General features: G+C 41.2%; 1 protein-coding gene across 6 annotated transcripts in view; it reads right to left on the reverse strand.

Annotated features, from left to right (window-relative positions):
* Window positions 1-22,238, reverse strand: part of add3a (adducin 3 (gamma) a) — a 236,184-nt gene that overhangs the window by 42,870 nt on the left and 171,076 nt on the right. For all 6 annotated transcript variants that reach the window (XM_080205869.1, XM_080205873.1, XM_080205872.1 and 3 more), the window contains 4 exons: window positions 15,894-15,974; window positions 2,481-2,630; window positions 2,236-2,379; window positions 1,015-1,113 (listed from right to left, as the gene is read on the reverse strand). In XM_080205869.1, the coding sequence (XP_080061995.1) occupies window positions 1,015-1,113; window positions 2,236-2,379; window positions 2,481-2,630; window positions 15,894-15,974 (474 nt within the window). The remainder of the gene's footprint in view (window positions 1-1,014; window positions 1,114-2,235; window positions 2,380-2,480; window positions 2,631-15,893; window positions 15,975-22,238) is intronic.

Consider the following 22,238-nt stretch of genomic DNA (forward strand, 5'->3'; position numbering starts at 1 on the left):
ACTCCTGTTCCAAAACGTACGCCTCATAGGTTCCAGTCTGATACAGCAACTAAGGCAATGCCTCATATATGGAAGGTATTCCTCTGACCATGGACAAGGGAGGGGATCACAAGCGAAACTGACCATAACCAGTAACTGCATTTTACAATGTGGTGAAATTTATGATAATAGTTGGAACAACAGTTATAAAAGACAGTTTAAAACTTTGGTTTTATCTTTATCTACTTCCAAAAAGTGTAAAAAACTGATAAAATAATTTCAAAGCCGAGGGATGTGAACACCAAACATGTTGCCATTGATAGTGGAGCACGCCAACTGCGACAGACTGCTAGAATAAAATTTCTTAAGTGAGGTTGGGCCATAATAGATATAAACACAAGTGAGCTTGGAATAAGGAATATTGGAATGACAAATGTGGTTGGAATTTTCAGTTATTAAAATTTGTGCTGAGTGGTAGCTGGCAAGGGGGAGCGCTGCAGCAGAGGAGAATCAAGGTGGTGAGATTGGATGAGAGTTTGAAGGATGGGAATTAGTCTTGGCAATTCCATGTTAGGTGTTGAATCTACAAGAGTCAAATAGTAATCTACATACCACTGGCTTCCATCTGGCCAAACAGTCAAAGAAGGTGACAAAATTGGGGAATTGGTGTTAGCACAGCTCATTGGATAGCAATCAATGGAAACTGTGGTTGACTTTTACCCTTATTATTTGATAACAGCCAAGACAGTCCTTACTCTACCTTGGCTGAAATCATGTAATTATGTCGAGACAGTTACTAGTCAGAGAAATTTAAATGCGTGTACCACATAATGCATATACCGACGACATCATGAAAACATTATAGAAAATGGGTTAATTAAGACACTACTCAGTTAGCCAATATGAAGAGATCAACCTCAACACTAAAGCCTGTTCAATAAAAATAGGAACCAGGTACTCAACTAATCAATTCCGGTTGTTCTAAGGTGTCATGTAAATGAATTGGTACCAGTTGTACATTATTCTCTGTATTACCTGGATCTCACAGGCTAATTGAACAGTGTAGATGTAGTGAAAAGCTTCCTCTATGGTCTCACCCAGTGCTATTATACCATGGTTTCTAAGAACCAACACCTGAAAACAAAATCATGATTAGAGATAGCAGAAAGAAAATGAACATTTAGGTACAGTGTAACTCAACAATCAATTTAAAACATTTTTCTGTTTTACTTTTATTAACAATGTTTTTTTTCTTTCCTTGCTCTTGCCTTTCTCTTCTAAAGGCACTGAATCTTGTTTCCAAATATTCCAATTTTCTTATCTATGCCTAAAAGCAAACATTCTACATGTGTAGCCTAGATGGTGAATATCGGAGAGTATCACACAGACACAGTGGCTCCACAGACTCAAACCATAAACAGCCCATCACAGCTAAGCCTAATCAGGTCACAGAATAGAATCTTACAGCACTGAAAGAGGTTATTTGGCTAGCTGTGCCTGTGCCAGCTCTTTGCAGAAATTCCAAATTTAATCTCACACCACAGCCTTTGCTTATAACCCTGCAAATTAGTTATTTTCAAGTACACACTCAATTGACTCTTGATTGTTATTGTAGACTCAACATTGAGTTCAGCAATTTCAGACCATAATGTCTGCCTGCAAACACCGCCCTCCCCACCCAGTTCTGAGGAAGGTTTTTGATTTCAAAAGTAAATGGTTTTTCCTCTCTACAGATGCTGTCCAACCTGCCTGAATATTTCTAGCAATTTTTACTTCAGATTTCCAGTATCTGCAGTTTTGCTTTTGAAACATATTTTACACTGATAGCAAGCTTTGAATTCTTAAATGCTCTCTGCTCAACTTTGCTGAGAAATTGTTTAAACTGCATTACAACCGTACCAATCAATCAGCAATTCAGAAGGTTGTTGGCCTTTGGTAGTTTGCCCAATTTTCTATTTTTCATGTCCTAGACAGTGCCAATAAGTTATTAATCTTCAAGCTATTTGGTTGAATGTTATCCCACCATAGTTTGAAAGATACTGAACCCAAATATAGTACTTCCATTGCTGTAATGGTTGAGAACAACAGACTTATTAGCACAAGTCAAAGATTCAAGATTAATCAAGCAGTCTCATTTGTTGTCTTACAATGCTGTGCAATCCATCTTAGATGGGGAAGTGGGGGAGAAAGAGGTGGGATAAAATCAGCAACATCAATTATCCACTATAAAGATAACAACAGCTACTGTGATCTGACCTTGCAAGCTGTGCCGAGACACTTCTGGAGCTGAAGTCGGTCACTTTCTTCATCAAGTGAACCATTATAATCATAATATGCAACACTGCCCACAATCAAGGCCTCTTGGGATATTGGCAGGATACCACACTTCATGGTTGAAACCTGTGGTTCGGAGGGAAAACAAATAATTTTCAAAATTTGAATGTGAAAAATGTTGCACAATTTAAAACTTAGAATGTATATTTTTTTAAAAAATCACTTACAGCAGCAGCTGCTGGTGTGTATATATGTATGGCACATCGAACATCTGGGCGTATTGCATAGATGGCTGCATGGGGGCTGAATGATGCTTGGTCAATCCTCAGATTCGTGCTTCCCTGGTCCACTACTTCACCTAGTATGTTAACTTTTACCTATTTATAGAAAAACACACGTGACGAACGGGTATGATCCAGGCCATTTTTTTAAGAGATCGTGTGAAAAAAGAACAAGTTAGTCTTCATTGTCTGCTTGTATCATTTACTTTCGTTTGATTTTCAAACAATAATGCTATTCATTAAAATGCATCACAAGTGCTGGAATTCTACCGCCTTGCCCGCATGGAATTGGAGCAGGCAAGGGGCAAACAATGGAAACGTCCATTGACCTTAGGTGGGAATTTCTCGTCACGCTCGAGCTTGGCTGTAAAATCCTGCCCCAAGATATTTTCGATGATAGAAGTCTTTTTAGACCACTTTTCAATTTCTAGAATATCAATTGTATTGTGTTTCTTATACATATTGTCTTTCTACTGCAGACCCTTTTATTAAAATGAGTTATGAACTGCTAAAACTATGTGCAGCATTAAAAACATTTGATCATTAACTATACAGAAATACAGAGAGACCAAAAGGTTCTTGACTTAATTTTCATGCTGTGCTGGACTAACTGATCTCAAGTGCAATGTTCCTGATTGATAGGAGAGGAAAATAATAAATCAATCAATCTTGATTATTTTGATGCAATTCCTACGAACAAGAAATTTGTGGCAAGAATTTGACTTAAGGCAGAGATGAGTGCAACTTTCCTTTGAGGGTCACAAATCTTTGGGACTCTCTTCTCCACAGCATGGTGAAGATGGGTCAATAAATAATTTTAAGGCAGAGGAGATAGATTCCTCAACAAAAGGGAGTCAAATGGAAATGTGGAGTTGAGGCCACAATCAGATTAGTCACGATCTTACTGAATGATGGTGCAGATTCAAAGGGTCAAATGGCCTACTTTATATAATCAAATTTAATACAGATGAAGAATGGTTGATAACCAAGGGCAAGAAATTGGAAACCAATAGCTGTCAGAGTCGATGCAAACTTGATGGGCTGAATGGCCTCCTTCTGCATTGTAGGATTCTATGATTAGCCTTCACTGATTTTCTCTTCATATACCTATAGAAACATCTAAAATCAGCATTTGTGATCCTCGCAAGCTTACTCTCATACTCTCTTTTCTCCTTCTTAATCAATCCCTTGATCCTTCTTTGTTGAATTGTAATCCCAATTCTGCTCCCAATCCTCAGGTCTGTTGTTTTTTCTTGCCAATTTGCATGTCTCAGTATCAGATCCAATGTTATCTCTAATTTCCCTTATAAGCCATGATTTGGCTACTTTTCCCATTTTACTTTTATGCCAGACAGGAATGAACAGTTGTTGCAGTTCACCCACATGCTCTCTGAATGTTTGGTATTGTGTATCCATCATTATCCCTTTAAGTAATGTTTCCCAATCCATCATAGTCAACTCACACCTCATATCAAAACACATCATTACTATCTCACTCTCAGCAGAAAAAAATTATACTGCATGTTGAGAATACATGTCATACTGATTAATTCTCAATGCCCTCAAGAAGTTGTGATAAGTCAGTTTCTTGATCTGATACAATCAGTGTGTGCAACTATACCCACAGTATGGTAAAGCAGGGAAGTTGAGGAATTTGACCTAACAACAATGATGATATTTTTCCAAGTCAGGGTGATGTGCAATTTGGGAAGCAACTTACAGAAGCTGGTGTTCCCGTGCACCTGCCTTTCCCATGCCTTTCTCCTTCTAGATGTTATATTCTGAAGGTTTGGAAGCTGCTGTCAAAGAACTCTAGGTGATTTCTGAAACACATCGTTGTAGATGTACACATTGTAGCTACAGTGTGCCAGTAGTGGCAAAAATGAACATTAAAGGGATAGATGGGTCATCAATCAAGTGGACTATTTTATCTATGTTGAACTTCATGAATTTTACTTGAGTTTGACTCACTCAGCCAAGTGGAACGTATTAGAAACATAGAAAATGGGAGCAGGAGTACGCCATTCAGCCCTTCAAACCTGCTCTGCCATTCAACATGATCATGGCTATTCGTCCAATTCAAGTAACCTGTTCCCGCTCACCCTCTCATATTCTTTGATCGCTTTAGCCCCAAGAGCTATATGTAACTTCTTTCTGAAAACAAAATGTTTTGGCCTCAACTGCTTTCTGTGGCAGTTGAGGCCAAAATTCCACAGGATCACCATTCTGGGTGAAGAAATTTCTCCTCGTCACAATTCTACATGGTGTACCATGTATCCTCAGACTGTGAACCCTGGTTCTGGACATCCCCACCATCGGGAACATCCTTCTTGTATCTACCATGTATAGTTCTGTTAGAATTTTACAGGTTTCTATGAGATCCCCCCTTCATTCTTCTAAACTCATGAATATAATCCTAACCGACTCAATCATCCCTCATAAGTCTAAGAAATCAGTCTGGTAAACCAACTATCAGTACTCATGGTTGGTGCCTTGTGGATGGTGGAAAGGCTTTGGGGAGTCAGGACATTATTTCGAGGGGTTTAGAGTATACGAGTAAGGAAGTCTTGCTGCAACTGTACAAGGTACAGGTGGGACCACATCTGGAGTACTGTGAGCAGTTTTGGTCTCCTTATATAAGGGGAGATGTTATTTCATTGGAGACAGTTCAGAGAAGGTTCACTTGAATGATCCCTGGAATGGAGGAACTGTCTTATGAGGAAACGTTAAACAAGTTGGGATTCTACTCATTGGAATTAAGAAGAATGACAGGCGATCGCTTGGAACATATAGGATTAAGGGGCTTGACAGGGTAAGTGCTGAAGGAGTTCAAGTATTTATTAGTGTCACAAGTAGAATTACATTAACATTGCAATGAAGTTGCTGTGAAAATCCCCTTCTCACCACACACTGGCACCTGTTCGGGTATACTGAAGGAGAATTTAGCATGGCCAGTGTACCTAAACAGCACATTTTTTGGACTTTGGGAGGAAACCGGAGCAGCTGGAGAAAACCCACGCAGACATGGTGAGAACATGCAGACTCCGCACAGACAGTGACCCCAAACCAGGAATCGAATCCCTGTCCCTGGTGCTGTGAGGCAGCAGGGTTAACCACTGTTCCACCCTCATGGGACAGTCTAGCACCAGACAGTATTGTTGCAAAATAAAGGGGTGCCAATTTAAGATTAAGATGAGGTGGACTTTCTTCTCTCAAAAGGTTGCGAGTCTCTGGAAGTCCTTGCCACAGAGAGCTGTAGGGCAGAGTCCTTGTGTATATTTAAGGCCAAGATGGATAGATTTTTAGTAAGTAAGCAAATCAAGGCTTACAGAGAAAGGGCAGAAAAGTGAACATGAGGAATGTCAGTCAGCCTTGATCCTATTGAAAGGCAGAACAGGCTCGAGGGGCAAAATGGCCCATTCATGTTCCTATTTCTAATGGTCTTATGGACACAAAAAACTGAGCACAGAATACCCAGCCTCTGACCTATGCTTGTAGTCACAGTAGTTATGTGCATGGCCCAGTTAGGTTTCTGGTCAATTATGACTTCCAGAATGTTGATGGTGGATATCTGATGATGACAAGTGAACTGAATGCAAAGGAGAGGTAGTTAGACTCCGTCCTGTTGGAAATGTTTATAAAATGTTGAGAGGAATAGGTAGGGTGGATTCTCAGAGGCTATTTCCCCGGGTTGAAATGGTCGCTACGAGAGGACACAGATTTAAGGTGTGGGGAGGCAAGTACAGAAGTGATGTTAAGGGCAAGTTTTTCACTCAGAGGGTGGTGAGTGAATGGAATCGGCTGCCGTCAGTGGTGGTGGAGGCGAACTCGCTGGGGTCTTTTAAAAGACTTCTGGATGAGTATATGGGGTTTTATGGGATTGGGGGTTATAGATAGGTCTATAGATTGGTAGGTGTTGATGTGATCGGCGCAACTCGTGGGCCGAAGGGCCTGTTTGTGCTGTAGTGTTCTATGTTCTATTAAATAGTCACTGCTTGGCATTTGTGGGCACAAATGTTACTTATCACTAATCAGCCCAAATCACAAGGTTGTTCAGCTCTTTCTGCACCAGGGACAACTGCTTCGTTATTTCAGGAGTTATGAATGAAACTGAACACTGTACAATTATCAACAAACATCAATTTCTGACCTCATGATGGAGGGAAAACCATTGATAGAGCAGTTGAAGATAGTAGTGCCTAGAACACTGCAGCAATATCCTCGGGCTGAAATTGATTATTGGCCACCAGCAAACGCAATCATCTTTCTTTGGATGTTACTCAGTGAAGAGTTTTACTCAATTCCTATCAATTTAACTATGGTCAAATCTGATATCGAAGTGCCAATGTCATTTTGACGTCAAGGGCACTCGATCTCACCTCACCATAGGCTCTCATGAAGTTCAAAGCCGAATAGTTCAATACTAGGTTAATATTGTAAAACAGTACTTCCAAAAATGTGGATCTTGGAATAAAACTTTGGGCTTGCGATTTCTGAGGCAGTAATGGCTGCGTTGAAGCTCCAATCAAGTGTTAGCATCTGCAATGCCCTGACTGATCTCCAAGGCCAGATTCCTGCTCTAAGAAAGTCATTGAAACAGCAGCTGCTTTTTATTTAAAAATCCTACAGTTTAAACAATGCCTGCGCTCAGAGATCTTCAAAACCCTTGCTTGGAGAGTTCTCCACTCCCTTCCTCTCACATCTCAAAGCACCCCTTAGCTCTCGCTGAGTCACAGCAATTTAAGCTTCAAAACAAGATCACAGTGTGAAAAACTTTGGGAAGCACTGCTGTAAATAGAACTTGGCACAGGGACTAAAATTACAGTATGCATTAATTCTTGTTTGATGTTTAGCATTCTTACCGTTTTGTGTGTTACGTGCTTTTAGTTATTTATCAAAGGTAGTAATGTGCTTAGGTTAACAGGCTTTGCATATGCCATATCCTTTGATGTGGCATATGCAATCTCAATTATCCACATGACAACGCCACTCAAATATTATAAAAGGACTCTCAAGGTTATTTTCAAATCCAGTGCTTTCTTGCAGGCTCCAAAAATCAGTAACCTACTACAGCTTCTTTTCAACTCATATGCAGTGATGTTGAAATAAAACATTACCAGAGTAAGAAAGCTCCTCAAGCAAAATGGTTAAGCTTTTGAAATATGGATTTAAAAAAAACTGGCTTGGATCACCTTGAGACACTGCTTTGAGGACTATATTCCTTGTACTTCAACAAATACCAACCTTTTGTTTCTCATTATATATGGGAAAATATCAGTCCACGAAGACTGATCAGGAACTTTGAGGTCAGCAAGTTTCCGTGGAGAGGACTCAAATGTTAACATTTCAGGTATTACCTTTCATAGGTTCATTCCATGGATTGCTGCCTTACTTGCTGAGCCTTTAAAGCATTTTTAGTTTCTGTTACTCAAAATTAATCTGGATTTAAATGGAGATCTAATATCACCCCACATCAAGATTTTTCTAGTTTTAAACAAAGAAAAACGCAAAGAAAATACCCACATTGCAAATGACAGCTGATTTTGTGATTGTTAAAGAATCTGTAAGCATACAATGATTTCATATAACCTTTGAGAATGTTTTTAACTCACTCATGTTGTAGATGATTTCCATTGTGAAGCGACAAAAAATTTAAAGCACTCAATGTAAGAATCCGAGCAAATGGTTCTGAAACATCACACTGTGACTCTCCGGCATTTTTTGCTTTTCTTGCAGGTTAAAGAACATACTTTTTTTATTCATTCGTGAGACACGGGCATCGCTGGCTGACCAGCACTTATTGCCCATCCCCAGTTGCCCTTGAGAAGTGGTGCTGAGCTTTGCAGCAGAAGCAGAGGGATATTCTCATGGAGGGGAAAAAAATCTCAAAAGTAACTTCATAAATTCTTCATTGGGTCTAAACGCTTTGGGGCATCCCGAAGTTGTGAAATACATTATATAAATGCTAGTTTCTTTCATTTATTTGACTTTAGATTTCATTGTTTGTGAACTGATTTTGATCTCTAATCGTTACTCAAATAAATACTGTGAAACCTTAAGTTCTGAAAAATGATCTGCTGGAGCATTACCAGTTACGCTGATCTAAAGAGGAAATATGGCTCATTAACTTTATTGAGCATCTATAGCAAGTGTTTATTCCCTAACATTGTAAGCCCTCCTAAGTTGTTTCCCCCCAGCCTCTGTTTGCTATGTTAATATATAAATATTAAACTATGCTGTTAATTTCAAATGTAATTCAGCAGAACAGTCTCATGCAAGAAATTTAAGCAAAATTGCTTTCCTCTTCATGCAGTCTAATTAGTATCTATTCATAGAATCACAGAACCTTACAGTGCAGAAAGAGGCCCTTCGGCCAATCGAGTCTGCACCGACCACTATCCCACCCGGGCCATACCCCCACATCCCTACATATTTTACCTGCTAATCCCTCTAACCTACACATCTCAGGACACTAAGGGGTAATTTTAGCATGGCCAATAAACCTAATCCACACATCTTTGGACTGTGGGAGGAATGATGTGGATGTGCCGGCGTTGGACTGGGGTAAACACAGTAAAAAGTCTGACAACACCAGGTTTAAGTCCATAGGATTTATTTGATGGTAAACTCACTAGCTTTCGGGTTTGTCCCTTCATCAGGTGAATGGAGAGTTCTGGCCTCAGACACAGCATATAAAGCACAGACAGTTTACAGATTACTGATTAGAATGCGAATCTTTACACCTAACCTGCTGTTCAAGTCCTAAAGTGGCCGACAATGTGAGTGGAAGGAGCACTGATCACCTATGATCATCAGTGCTCCTTCCACTCACATTGTCGGCCACTTTAGGACTTGAACAGTAGGTTAGGTGTAAAGATTCGCATTCTAATCAGTAATCTGTAAACTGTCTGTGCTTTATATGCTCTGTCTGAGGCCAGAACTCTCCATTCACCTGACGAAAGGACAAACCCGAAAGCTAGTGAGTTTACTAACAAATAAATCGGTTGGACTTAAACCTGGTGTTGTCAGACTTTTTACTGTGGGAGGAAACCAGAGCACCCAGAGGAAACCCACACAAACACGAGGAAAACATGCAAACTCCACACAGACAGTGATCCGAGCCAGGAATCAAACCCAGGTCCCTGGAGCTGTGAAGCAGCAGTGCTAACCACTGTGCTACCGTGCTGCCCATTAATGTATACTTTATGGGAGTTATGAGTGGAGATGCCAGCATTGGACTGGGGCAAGCACAGTAATAAGTCTCACAACACCACATGAAAGTCCCACAGATTTATTTGGCAGCACTAGCTTTCAGAGTCTCAAGCTCCTTCATCAGGTGAGTGAGCATTTGTGTTCACCAACAGGTCATATACAAACACAAACTCAATTTACAAGATAATGATTGGAATGAGTGTCCTTAAGTCTTAAAAGGTACAGACAACATGAGCGGAGAAAGGGCCAAGCACAGGTTAAAGAGGTGTGTATTGTCTCCAGCCAGGACAGTTAGTGAGATTTTGCAAGTCCAGGCAAGTCGTGGGGGTTACAGATAGTGTGACATGAACCCAAGACAAACACAGGAGACAGCGCACAGAGTACCCTTTGTCCTCCAGTATGTCTCTGGATCGGAGAAGCTACGATATCTTTCCAGAGCCTTCAACGTTAAATCAAAGAAGATGAACATCTCGCCAAGGCCATCCTCGCACCCCACTTCTTGCCTTCAAACAACTGCACAACCTCAAACTGACCATTAGAACCATAGAAAATTACAGCTCAAACTGTCCGCAGCAAATTACCCAGCCTTCAGAATAGTGACCACGACGCCACACAACCCTGCCACAGCAACCTCTGCAAGACGTGCCAGATCATCAACACAGATGCCATCATCTCACGTGAGAACATCATCCACCAGACACACGGTATATACTCTTGCGATTCGGCCAACGTTGTCTACCTGATACGCTGCAGGAAGGGATGTCCCAAAGCATGGTACATTAGGGAAACCATGCAGACTCTACGACACTGAATGAATGAACACCGCTTGACAATCACCAGGCAGGAGTGTTCCCTTCCAGTCGGGGAACACTTCAGCTGTTACGGGTATTCAGCCTCTGAGCTTCAGGTAAGCATTCTCCAAGGCTGCCTTCATGACACACGACAATGCAGAATCGGTTAGCAGAAACTGACAGCCAAGTTCCGCACACACGAGGACGGCCTCAACTGGGATCTTGGGTTCATGTCACATTATCTGTAAGCCCCATGACTTGCAAAATCTCACTAACTGTTCTGGCTGGAGACAATACACACCTCTTTAACCTGTGCTTGGCCCTCTTTCCACTCACATTGTCTGTACCTTTTAGACTTGAATACCTGTAAAGACTTGCATTCCAACCATTATCTTGGAAATTGAGTTTGTGTCTGTATATGACCTGTTTGTGAACACAAGTCCTCACTCATCTGATGAAGGAGCTTGAGACTCTGAAAGCTACTGCTGCCAAATAAACCTGTTGGACTTTAACCTGCTGTTATGAGACTTCTTATTATGGAATTAGTCAGAAAAAAGACTGCAAGAATAACATAATGAATTGTAATACTCATTTCAGGTTAATAATGAAGCAGCTCAATCAATAATTAAAATAAGTCACATAAGCTACAGAACTATTATCTCCCGAGCAGATATTGCCCCCTGGCTAACCTAGAATTCTAAAGGCCAGCAATTATTTATTAAAGGACTACTAATGCTATTGTTTTGAAGCAATCAGTTTACAAATAAAACTGAATACAAGGTGGCCTGTCTCCAGTTTAGGGCTGCCATTTTTATTACATTCCTGAGGCTCAGTTCAGAAACATGACATAAGTCTTATGACCGGTGGACACATCCATGAAGCAAACATGCAACAGATGATGCTGGGCAAAGACATGCCATTGCTTCAGTACCAAACTCTGTAAAATGAGTAAAAATCACTTCATAAATCCTTTCCAAAACAAAAAAAACCTTATGATCAGGACAAAAAAGAAAATGGCACTAAAAAATTGAGAAGTCCTCCAGTTTTCCACGCAGTCAAAATCAGATACTTCCAAATCAGGTCCTATAAAGCCCTGATCTCTATCCTATTATTAGAATACACGACATTGCAGAAATGTGACACTTTCCTCATTAGCCATCTTATGGGCTGTCCAGAGTACCTAATTTTGTAAGCAGATTGAAGGTGACAGTAAAAAGGTGCACTTTCTGACTTAATTAGGATGATAGGGGATTAGAATAGAAAGCTACCCAACAATCACAACAATAAATACTTCTAAAATGGATGCATTGCAGTGTAAAGCTGCAATATTCTGATAATTAGGTAAAACCTAATGACAACTAGTATTTCTATCAGGCCTTTAACAAAATTTTCCAAGGTGCTCCACAGGAGCATTATGAAGTAATATTTCCACAAAGCAAATAAACAGAAGACCAAATAGTCATCAAAGAGGCAGGTTTTAAGCAATATCTTAGAGTAAAGAGAGACAGAGAGGTTGAAAGTGGGGATTCCAGAGCTTAGGTGGCCACAGCTGCAGCTGCCAACGATGGAACAATAAAATCAGGTTTGCAAAGGTCAGAAGGCCAAGGAGCGATTTAAAGTGAGTTTAAAAGTTACATAAAAATTTACTTAGCTTGTAAGCAATGTATGTCTGTGAACACAGGATTTAGGGAATGGACAGCAGAGTTTGAAATGATCTCACATTTTAAAGAGTGGAATGGGGAGAAGAATGTTGTAACAGTCAATTCTAGAGCAAACAAAAATATTGATGAGGGTTTCAGCAACAGGTGAACTGAGGCACATGCAGGTGATGTTAAAAAGGCAGAAATAGGCTTCCGTATTTCCAATATTTAACTGCAGGATACTTTTACTCATTCATTACTGATTGTCAGATAAACAGCCTGACGATGTAGATGGTGGAGGGGTTGAAACAAGTAGTGGTATGACAGAACTTGCTATTAAGGACAGATGCTCAGAATTACCAAGAATATGGTGAATGGGTGGAAACAAGAATTATTGGAGTTTATTCTCTGGTTAAAACTAAGTAGGTAAGTCTAGTGCCACCCAAAGGATGACTGTAAGAGGTATCAGAGGAGTAAGGTGTGTTCAGTCACATCAAAGGCTGCAGACCCATCTGGTTCACTAATGTCCTTTAGGGAAGGGAACCTGCTGTTGTTACCTGGTCTGGTCTACATGTGACTCCAGAGCCCGAGCAATGTGGTTGACTCTCAACAGCCCTCCAAGGGCAACTAAGGATAGGCAATAATTGCTGGCCAGCCAGTGGCGCTCATGTCGCACGAATGAATAAAAAAGACATCTTGAAGGTAATTTTATCTTTGTCACAATCATATAAGTGTTGTTTATGACTTTCATAAGCTGCTTGGGAGGAAAAAGTATGTTCAAGAACTTTAAAGAGACAATGATGTTGGAGATGGAGCAGTAGTATGGTGGGTTTTTATGAGGAGGGGGTGATAATGGCAGTTCTGAAGGAGAGAAAAAGAAATGAAGGAAGATAAATATTAACCTGTTTCATTAACATTCAAAAGGAATTTGGATCACCAGTAGTTTAGCAAGAATAAAGGGGCAGGGATGGGTCTCGTGAACAAGATAAGCTTGGAGAGGACATGAGGAGAGAAAGGTGAGGAGCTAGAGAAAAGTGCAAATTCGGGGCAGAAGGGAAATTTAGAGGAAATTTGATCAGGTGAGCTAGGGGAAGAGACAGAAGTAGCAGAGGTAACAGATCCAATTGTCTCAACCTGAGTGACAGAAATTCATGAGTTCCTTGTACAGGAGTTTTAAGACAATGGTTCACAGGAGTTCCCAACTAGGGACTCATGAGAATGTCGCAAGGGATCTGCCAAAAAGTAATCAGAGAATGTGTAGAAAATAAAGACTAGCATAATAACAGACAGATCACCATCAGAGTCAGGACAAACGGTGACCAAGATGCCTTGACAAATGGGATGGTATCCAATGAGGATGGATCAGAGCCAGAGTCTGAGATTTGTCTGAATTGAAGAGAAACAAAAAAAAGCCAGCTGGTGCTCAAAACAGTGGCAGGGAGATGGAAAGCAGTGGGGGAGTGTAGGGCAAGGAGATAAAATATTGATTCTTTACCAAGTGAACAGTACTAAGAAGTGCTTCCAAGGAAAGTGAGAGAGAGGAGAGGAAGACAGCATGAACACAAGACAGGCTGAGATTTTAAAGCTCCACCTATTTCTCCAATGGCTTTGTTACGTGTGCCAAATCGGATGGCAAAGTTCTGTGTGTGTGTGTGTGTGTGTGTGTGTGTGTGTGTGTGTGTGTCAGTGTCATTTTACTATCCTCTCACTCGCAACAGAATTACTGTCTGCTGTACTGTTGGAAATTAGACACCAATAAAAATGCAAGATTTTGCTGGAAATCAAAAATAAGAGTTCTAATGGCAGGTCACCAATCTAGAAAGCTAATTCTATATCTGTCTCTCTACAGATGCTGCCTAACCCACTGAGAACTTCCAGCATTTTCCGTTTTTATCTCAGTGGAAATTATAATTGGGTCCAGTATCATATTTATTTGACATGTGGACTTAAAATAAACTGCTTAAGGTACAAAGAACTTTCAAATTTGAAGGCGAATTACGCGAGGTGTCTCAACTCAGTGCAAGAGTTGAGGGAAAAGTATCTCAGCCCAAGAAAGGGAAAACTGGATGATACTGACCACGTTGCAAGTACATCAAAAAACTAAATATGTCAAATTGTATAATTAATTTTAACACAGTATTTTTTCTGTACAAAAGGGGAACCATGGAACTTTCATAACATAGGTGCCCCAAAAGCAAAAAGATTGCAATTGAGAGAAGAAACCGAGTATTCTCTGCTTTCCACAATGATCCTGGAATAGTAAACATGTTTGACAGATGACAGCAGGGCCTGCAAAATGTTTTATATGGTCCAGCCAGTTAAGTCTTTCAATTACAACAATTTCACCAAATGCCTATTATGACATCCTCTAAATAGTTGAGTGCAATTTCATTCTGCAAGATTGTAACTCGGTTAAACTGTCCAATAAAATTAATTTGCAGACCCTTAAGAGACAAATAATCTAATTTTACCTGCGTTGGATGTTACCCCAGGTTGCAAAGATCAAAGGACAGTACTTGAAACTAACCAACTCACAAATTGTGAAGAAATTAAGGCCAATTCTTGACCAGCATTCCACATGAATGCTGTTCAAGCATACGTAACTGGGAAATAGGTCAAAGACAACAATTAATCTGTGGGAAATTTTACATATCAAACAATAGCTGACTGGGCTAACATTGCAAGAAGCAAAATCAAGAAGTTGCAACAAAATCGTAACATGTGCATTAAGATTAAATAATTTATTAAGTCTCCAGAATCCAAAGAATGTCTCCTTCCTCAAATCTGTACATTTTAGTTTACTGTCCTGGTTCTGACCATGTGTTGTCATGGCTCAATTAAGGAGGAAACAAACCTATAATTAGGTAACTATGCTAATACAGCATTACGTGACAGAAATAGAAAACATTTTTTCAGCATTGCTGGTTTAACAATTGTCAGAAGCGTTCTTAAAAATTTTTGTTACAGGAGTCTCCAATTAGTTCGAGTTAACCCAGTAGTTTAGTTGCACCAACCAGAAGAGTCCCAAATTTGAATCTAGGTTACATTGCCGGTATACACTAGAATTAGCTATACTGTCTTGGATTTAGAGAGAGTGTGGTATAAGTCACATTTGATAGACAGTCAAGTTAATGTTCTACATTATTACTCAATGACCTACTAAAAAACATGTATGTGGATGACAGGTGAAAATGGAAGTAGACAAGTTCTGACGTACAAAACATTACTTTAAATTACTGTCAAGCCTGAAATAAAAGGCCACTTAGAGTAGGTATTGATGGTTTTTTGACGAGTTGTTGTATGGGGCAAAAAAATTGTCAAGGCGTGAAATATTCTGAAAACAGCAGTTTTTTCTAATTTTAAGTCATGGACACATGACTTAAGAAACTCGTATAACTTTTTTGTCTCCAGAATTTTCTCCCCTGCTCTCTTGGAGACATTAATTACTTTGGGGTATGCTTCCATAAAGTTATTTTGGCATCTCCTCCAAGTGACTTTTCTTTGTATGTAACTCTCAATGGTGAATGCTGAAAGGTTATTTAACCACTGAGGATATCACAACCAACTGCTTCCCCTCCTGATACTCAACAACTCTGATTTTGTTTAAGCGATAATTCAGATCAGCAAATTGTCCCATAATTGAAAGTACCCATCAATATGTTATAACAAAACCTTTGAAAAAGAAACAGTTAAATAGATGATGTATGTAAACTTACAAGATTTGAGGCTGTGGCCTCAGCATATGACAGGCCCTTGGGAATAATGAGAAAATGTTCCTGTTCTTTGCTTACTCTGACCTATGAGAATGAAATTGAAAAGTCATTAAATTTTATGTCCAATAATAAATGCCTCAAAGAGTCCACACAGATTATTCCCAAATTTTCTGACATTGTACAAAGAATACACGAATTTCAGAAACTTATTCATCATTAATTATTAGAACAGTTATGCAGGTTACAACAAGAATTTTATGTGCACGTGACAAATGAACACACTGGGGAATAGCATGTCCAATGCTGTTCAACACCCCCAACTCAAGCAAAGCACATTGTTAAAGACTAAATCTGTCTGCACTGTACAAGAATGGATCTGAGAAAAGCACTGCATGTTTTCCATTCCTTCTCACGTTATTCTCTTTTGCTCAAATTATCATGCACATTGGGAGCAATCTGGTATCTAATCCAGCTGACCATTCTTCACTTGATATCCAATTGATTTGATTTATTATTGTCACATGTATTGGTATACAGTGAAAAGTATTGTTTCTTGCATGCTTTACATACAAATCATACTATTCACAGAGAAGGAAAGGAGAGGGTGCAGAATGTAGTGTTAGTCATAACTAGGGTGTAGAGAAGTCCATTCAAAAGTCTGATGGCAGCAGAGAAAAAAAACTGTTCTTGAGTCAGTTGGTACATGACCTCAGATCTTTGTATCTGAGTGCTCCCACAGTCCAAAGATGTGCAGGTTAGATTGTTTAGCCATGCTAAAATTCCCCCTTAGTATCAGAGCATTAGCTGGGTAAACACATGGGGTTAGGGGTACAGGGGCTGGGTGGAATTGTTGTCAGTGTAGGTTCAATGGGCTGAATGGCCTCGTCCATCACTGTAAGGATTCTATGATTCTAGGAATCCTTGATTATGCTGGCTGCTTTTCAGAGGCAGCAGGAACTTTAGATGGAGTCGATGGTCGGGAGGCCAATCTGCATGATAGACTGGGCTTCATTCACAACCCTTTGTAGCTTCTCGCAGTCTTAGTCAGAGCAGGAGACATACCAAGCTGTGGTACATCCAGAAAGGATGCTTTCTACGGTGCATCCGTAAAAGTTGGTGAGAGTTGTTGCAGACATGCTGAATTTCCTTAGCCTCCTGAGAAAGTAGAGACATTAGTGGGCTTTCTTAACTATGGCATTGACATGGGAGGACCAGGGCAAGTTGTTGGTGATCTGGACACAGAAACTTGAAGCTCTTCGCTTCATCCACTTCCACTTTGCTGGTAATCCATTTAATTTTGGGGCAGTACAGTGGCACATTGGTTAGCGCTGCTGCCTCACAGCACCAGAGACCTGGATTCAATTCGGGCCTTGGATGACTGTCTGTGCAAACTCCACACATTCACCCAGTGTCCGCGTGGGTTTCCTGCTACCCTTTAAAAAGGGTAGCAGGCAAAAGGCAGGGAATTATAAGACGGTTAGTTTAACGTCTGTTATAGGAAAAATGCTGGAATCCGTCATCAAAGAAGAAATAGCGAGACACCTTGAGAAGAATTGTTTGATAGAGCAGACGCAGCACGGATTCGTTAAGGGGAAGTCGTGTCTGACAAATTTATTGGAATTCTATGAGGATGTGACTAGTGAGGTGGACGGAGGGGAACCGGTGGATGTGGTGTTTCTCGATTTTCAGAAGGCGTTTGATAAGGTGCCGCACAAACGTTTGCTTCAGAAGGTTAGGGGGCATGGAGTTGGGGGTAAGGTGTTAGCGTGGATAGAGGATTGGCTGTCAAATAGGAGGCAGAGAGTAGGTATCAATGGGTGCTATTCAGATTGGCGGTTGGTGACTAGTGGAGTGCCCCAGGGATCGGTGCTGGGGCCTCAGCTATTTACCATTTATATAGATGATCTGGAGGAGGGAGCTGAGTGTAGGGTGTCAAAATTCACTGATGGCACAAAGATAAGTGGAAAAGCAAATTGTGCGGAGGGTGTGGAACGTCTGCAGAGGGATCCAGATAGGCTAAGCAAGTGGGCAAGGACCCTGGCAGATGGAGTACAATGTTAGCAAGTGTGAGGTTATCCACTTTGGCAGGAATAATAGTAGGAGGGATTACTATTTAAAAGGCGAAAAGCTGCAGCATGCTACGATGCAGTGGGACCTGGAGGTCCTTGTGCATGAGTCGCAAAAACCCAGCCTACAGGTGCAGGTGATCAGGAAGGCAAATGGGATGCTGGCCTTCATAGCGAGGGGAATTGAATATAAAAGCAGGGAGGTCTTCCTGCAACTGTACAGGGCACTGTGAGGCCGCAGCTGGAGTACTGTGTGCAGTTTTGGTCGCCGCACTTGCGCAAGGATATTTTGGCCTTGGAGGGAGTGCAGAGGAGGTTCACTAGGCTGATACCGGAGTTGAGGGGGTAGAACTATGAAGAGAGGCTGAATAGACTGGGCTTATGCTCGTTGGAGTTTAGAAGGATGAGGGGGGATCTTATAGAGATGTATAAGATGATGAAGGGGATGGATAGGGTAGAGGTAGAGAGATTCTTCCTGCTCAGAAAGGACAGCAGGACTAGAGGGCACAGCCTCAAGATAGCAGGGGGGGGGGGCAGTTTAGAACAGAGTTGAGGAGGAACTTCTTCACTCAAAGGGTGGTGAATCTCTGGAATTCTCTGCCCGTTGAAGTGGTGGAGGCTACCTCGCTACATATATTTAAGACACGGGTAGATAGGTTTTTGGTAGGCAAGGGGATTAAGGGTTATGGGGAGAAAGCAGGAAAGTGGAACTGAGCCACTTCAGATCAGCCATGATCTTGTTGAATGGCGGGGCAGGCTTGAGGGGCTAGATGGCCTACTCCTGCTCCTAGTTCCTCCAGGTGCTCCAGTTTCCTCCCACAGTTCAAAGATGCGCGGGTTAGTTTTGATTGGCCATGGTAAATTATCCGTTCGTGTCAGGGAGATTAGCAGATTAAATGAGAGGTTATGGGGATAAGACTTGGGTTGGTGCAGGCTCAATGGGCCCTATGGCCTCCTTCTGCACTGTAGAGATTCTGTGATCTTAAATGGCATCACAGCCTAACGAGATGCTGTCCTCACCTTAAGTTCTGAGAGTCATTGAGGTTACAGCATGGAAACAGATCCTTCTGCCCAACTTGTCCATGCCATTTTTTCTTTAACCACTAAACTAATCCCAATTCCCATGTTTGGCCCATATCTCTCTATATCCATGTAGATGTCTAAATGCTTTTAAAAGACAAAATTGTACCTGCCTCTACTACTACCTATGGCAGCTAGTTCCAGACACTCACCACCCTCTGTATGAAAAAAATTGCCCCTCTGGAAAACCTATGCCCTCTAGCTTTAGACTCCCCTACCTTTGGGGAAAGATATTGACTATCTAGCTGATCCATGCTCCTTCATTATTTTATAATTTCTATAGGATCACTGTTGTGAAGCTGGTGTTTGTAAAAGTATAAAAAAATTGTGAAATGTTAAGCGTTGTAAAATTACATGGTTTGTTTTTCTGTACTGAAGAGATGCAGATGCATGCAGTACACAGATTGAAATACTGTATTCAAGGCTAGCAAGACAACTGGTTGTTTTTGATTTTTAACCAGTGTAAACTAGGCATTTGAATAACAGCAGCCTATCAGATTTGAATTTGTTGTTTTGATTACCTGTAAATCAATCCTACTGTGGGGATTTTGGTATGTCATCAGAGGTGCAACAGCCAGCTCCCAGCTTCAGAGAGCCAGATAGCAACTGCCTCTGCCACAGCTCGAGAGAGAGAGAGAGAGACACAGCCAGCAAATGTCTCTGCCAGCATAACAGCCACATTTATGTCTTAAAAGAAAGCCTCATCTCGAATAGTGAAGACAGAAGAAATCAGCAAAGATGGAAGATTCTGGAAGGTGACAAACCTGGTTGAAATTTTTTTTGTTAGTAAATGGGAATTGGATTTATCAAAACAACATTCCATTAGAATAACATTTTATTTGGTTTGTTAATGGTTTAGTTAAGCTGTTCCCTGTTGGATAAATAACAGAGTCTCAGGTAGTTATTTTGATTTAACCACTAAAAGTTGCTGGAGCGCAGATATTACCCTTTCACACGCACACTTTCACAGATTATGAAGCAAGGTACTTCTCTTTGAGTGGTTGAGTGTTAATTCTCAGGGAGGAGATCAATCTTCCCCTTCATAACATCACCCCTCAGCCTCCTATGCACAAGGGAAATTCATCCCAGTCTATCCAGCCTCTTTTTATAACTCAATCCATAAAATCCCAGTGGCATTCTAGTAAATGTTTTCTGCATTCTTTCTAGTTTAATAAGATCCTTTCTATAATAGGGTGACCAGAACTGTACACAGTGAATAGTTTGGAGCAAGGATAACTGAACATGAAATTCCAACTGATATTTTCCTCCATCCTGGGAGTACCCAGTCTAATTGTAGGACATCAACTTCTGTCTTGCTGTCATGAGCCAACTCAACACGAACAGCGAATCCAACCAAAAACCTTACAATTTGTATGGCTCAACACCACAACAGAAATTAAATACGAGTTTCTATGATTTCCAGGTGCGGAAAGGTGATAGGTGATTGAGAATGGGTGGAGGGCTAAACCTTCTGTTCTCCAAAACACACAAGACCGACATGCAACTGCAGATGTGTTTTGAGGCCCTGTGATAGTCCTGATGGAGTGACATACATTGGAATTGCCTGAGAAATTTAAATTGCTCAGGCTATTGTCCTGCTCTCCAGGATCCTGTGCAAATGTCTCCAACTCTGAATCAAATTCAGAGACTTTGGACAATTCCACCCTACTTACCTGAAATTAGTTACCTAGGAAATGTTGGACAGGTAAAACCTAGTAACACTTGGGTACCTCAACACAGATTTCCCCATTCATCATGCACCAACCTCATTCCCTCAAACCTGACCACCCCTTTCCCACACTCCCCGGATCACCCGAATACTCCACCAACCTGATTAACTAACCTCCTCCTCCCAAAACAGACCTGACAAACCCCAGCCCCCAAAGACCTAGGGAGATATAATGTAGTGGTAATGTCACTGGATTAGTAATGCAGAGGTTCAAGCTAATGCATTGGTGAAAAACATTCAAATCCCACCAGCAACAGCTAGTGGAATTTGAATTCCATTAATTAATCTGGAATATAAAGCTAGTCTCAGTAATGGTGACAATGACAACTATCACCAATTGTTGTCAAAACCAATCTGGATCACTAACGTCCTTTAGGGAAGAAAATCTGCCTTCCTTACCTAGTCTGGCCAAAATGCAAACCCAGACCCACAACAATGTGGTTGACTCTTAGCTGCCCTCTGAACCGAGCAAGCTACTCAGTTCAAGGCAATTAGTGATGGACAACAAATGCTAGCCTCACCAGTGACATCCACGGTCGTGATGTAGCTGGAGTACTGTGTGCAGTTTTGGTCGCTGCACTTGCGCAAGCTTATTTTGGCTTGGAGGGAGTGCAGGGGAGGTTCACTAGGCTGATACCAGAGATGAGGGGGTTAGACTATGAAGGGAGACTAAATAGACTGGGACTGTACTTGTTGGAGTTTAGAAGGATGAGGGGGGGATCTTATAGAGACGTATAAGATAATGAAAGGGATGGACAGGGTAGAGGTAGAGAGATTCTTCCCGCTCAGAAAGGACTGCAGGACTAGAGGGCACAGCCTCAAGATAAGGGGGGGGACAGTTTAGATCAGACTTGAGGAGGAACTTCTTCACTCAAAGGGTGGTGAATCTCTGGAATTCTCAGCCTGTTGAAGTGGAGGAGGCTACCTCGCTAAATATAGTTAAGTCACGGGTAGATAGGTTTTTGATAGACAAGGGAATTAAGGGTTATGGGGAGAAAGCGGGAAGGTGGAACTGATCCACTTCAGATCAGCCATGATCTTATTGACTGGGGGGGCAGGCTAGATGGCCTACTCCTGCTCCTATTTCTTACGTTCTTATGAAAGAATAAAGACTACCCTCCCAACCAAGTGACTTCCACCCAACCTGACATAACCCTCTGACCAACTTTCTGACCCTAACACTCCACGCCCCGACTAGCCACTTACCTATCTTCCCATCCAGGCCACTCACCCATCCACTCACTAACATTCAAAGACTGTACCGTTAAACTTAGCAAATAGTAGCAAGTGCAAGTATGGACTGCCCTACCTTTACCTCAACTCTGCTCCAATGGAATTCTACAAGGAACACTTCTCTGTGCATTTCTTTGCCAGTCAAGATTGGAAGATCTTGGAAACAATGCGCAGCAATGTCAAATCAGGGGAATCAAGCACAGCAGCAATTCTTCATCATTGCTGCTGCTCTGAAGATCT

This window comes from Carcharhinus amblyrhynchos, chromosome 17 (assembly GCF_965287045.1).
Source record: "Carcharhinus amblyrhynchos chromosome 17, sCarAmb.v2.hapA, whole genome shotgun sequence".
NCBI lineage: Eukaryota > Metazoa > Chordata > Chondrichthyes > Carcharhiniformes > Carcharhinidae > Carcharhinus > Carcharhinus amblyrhynchos.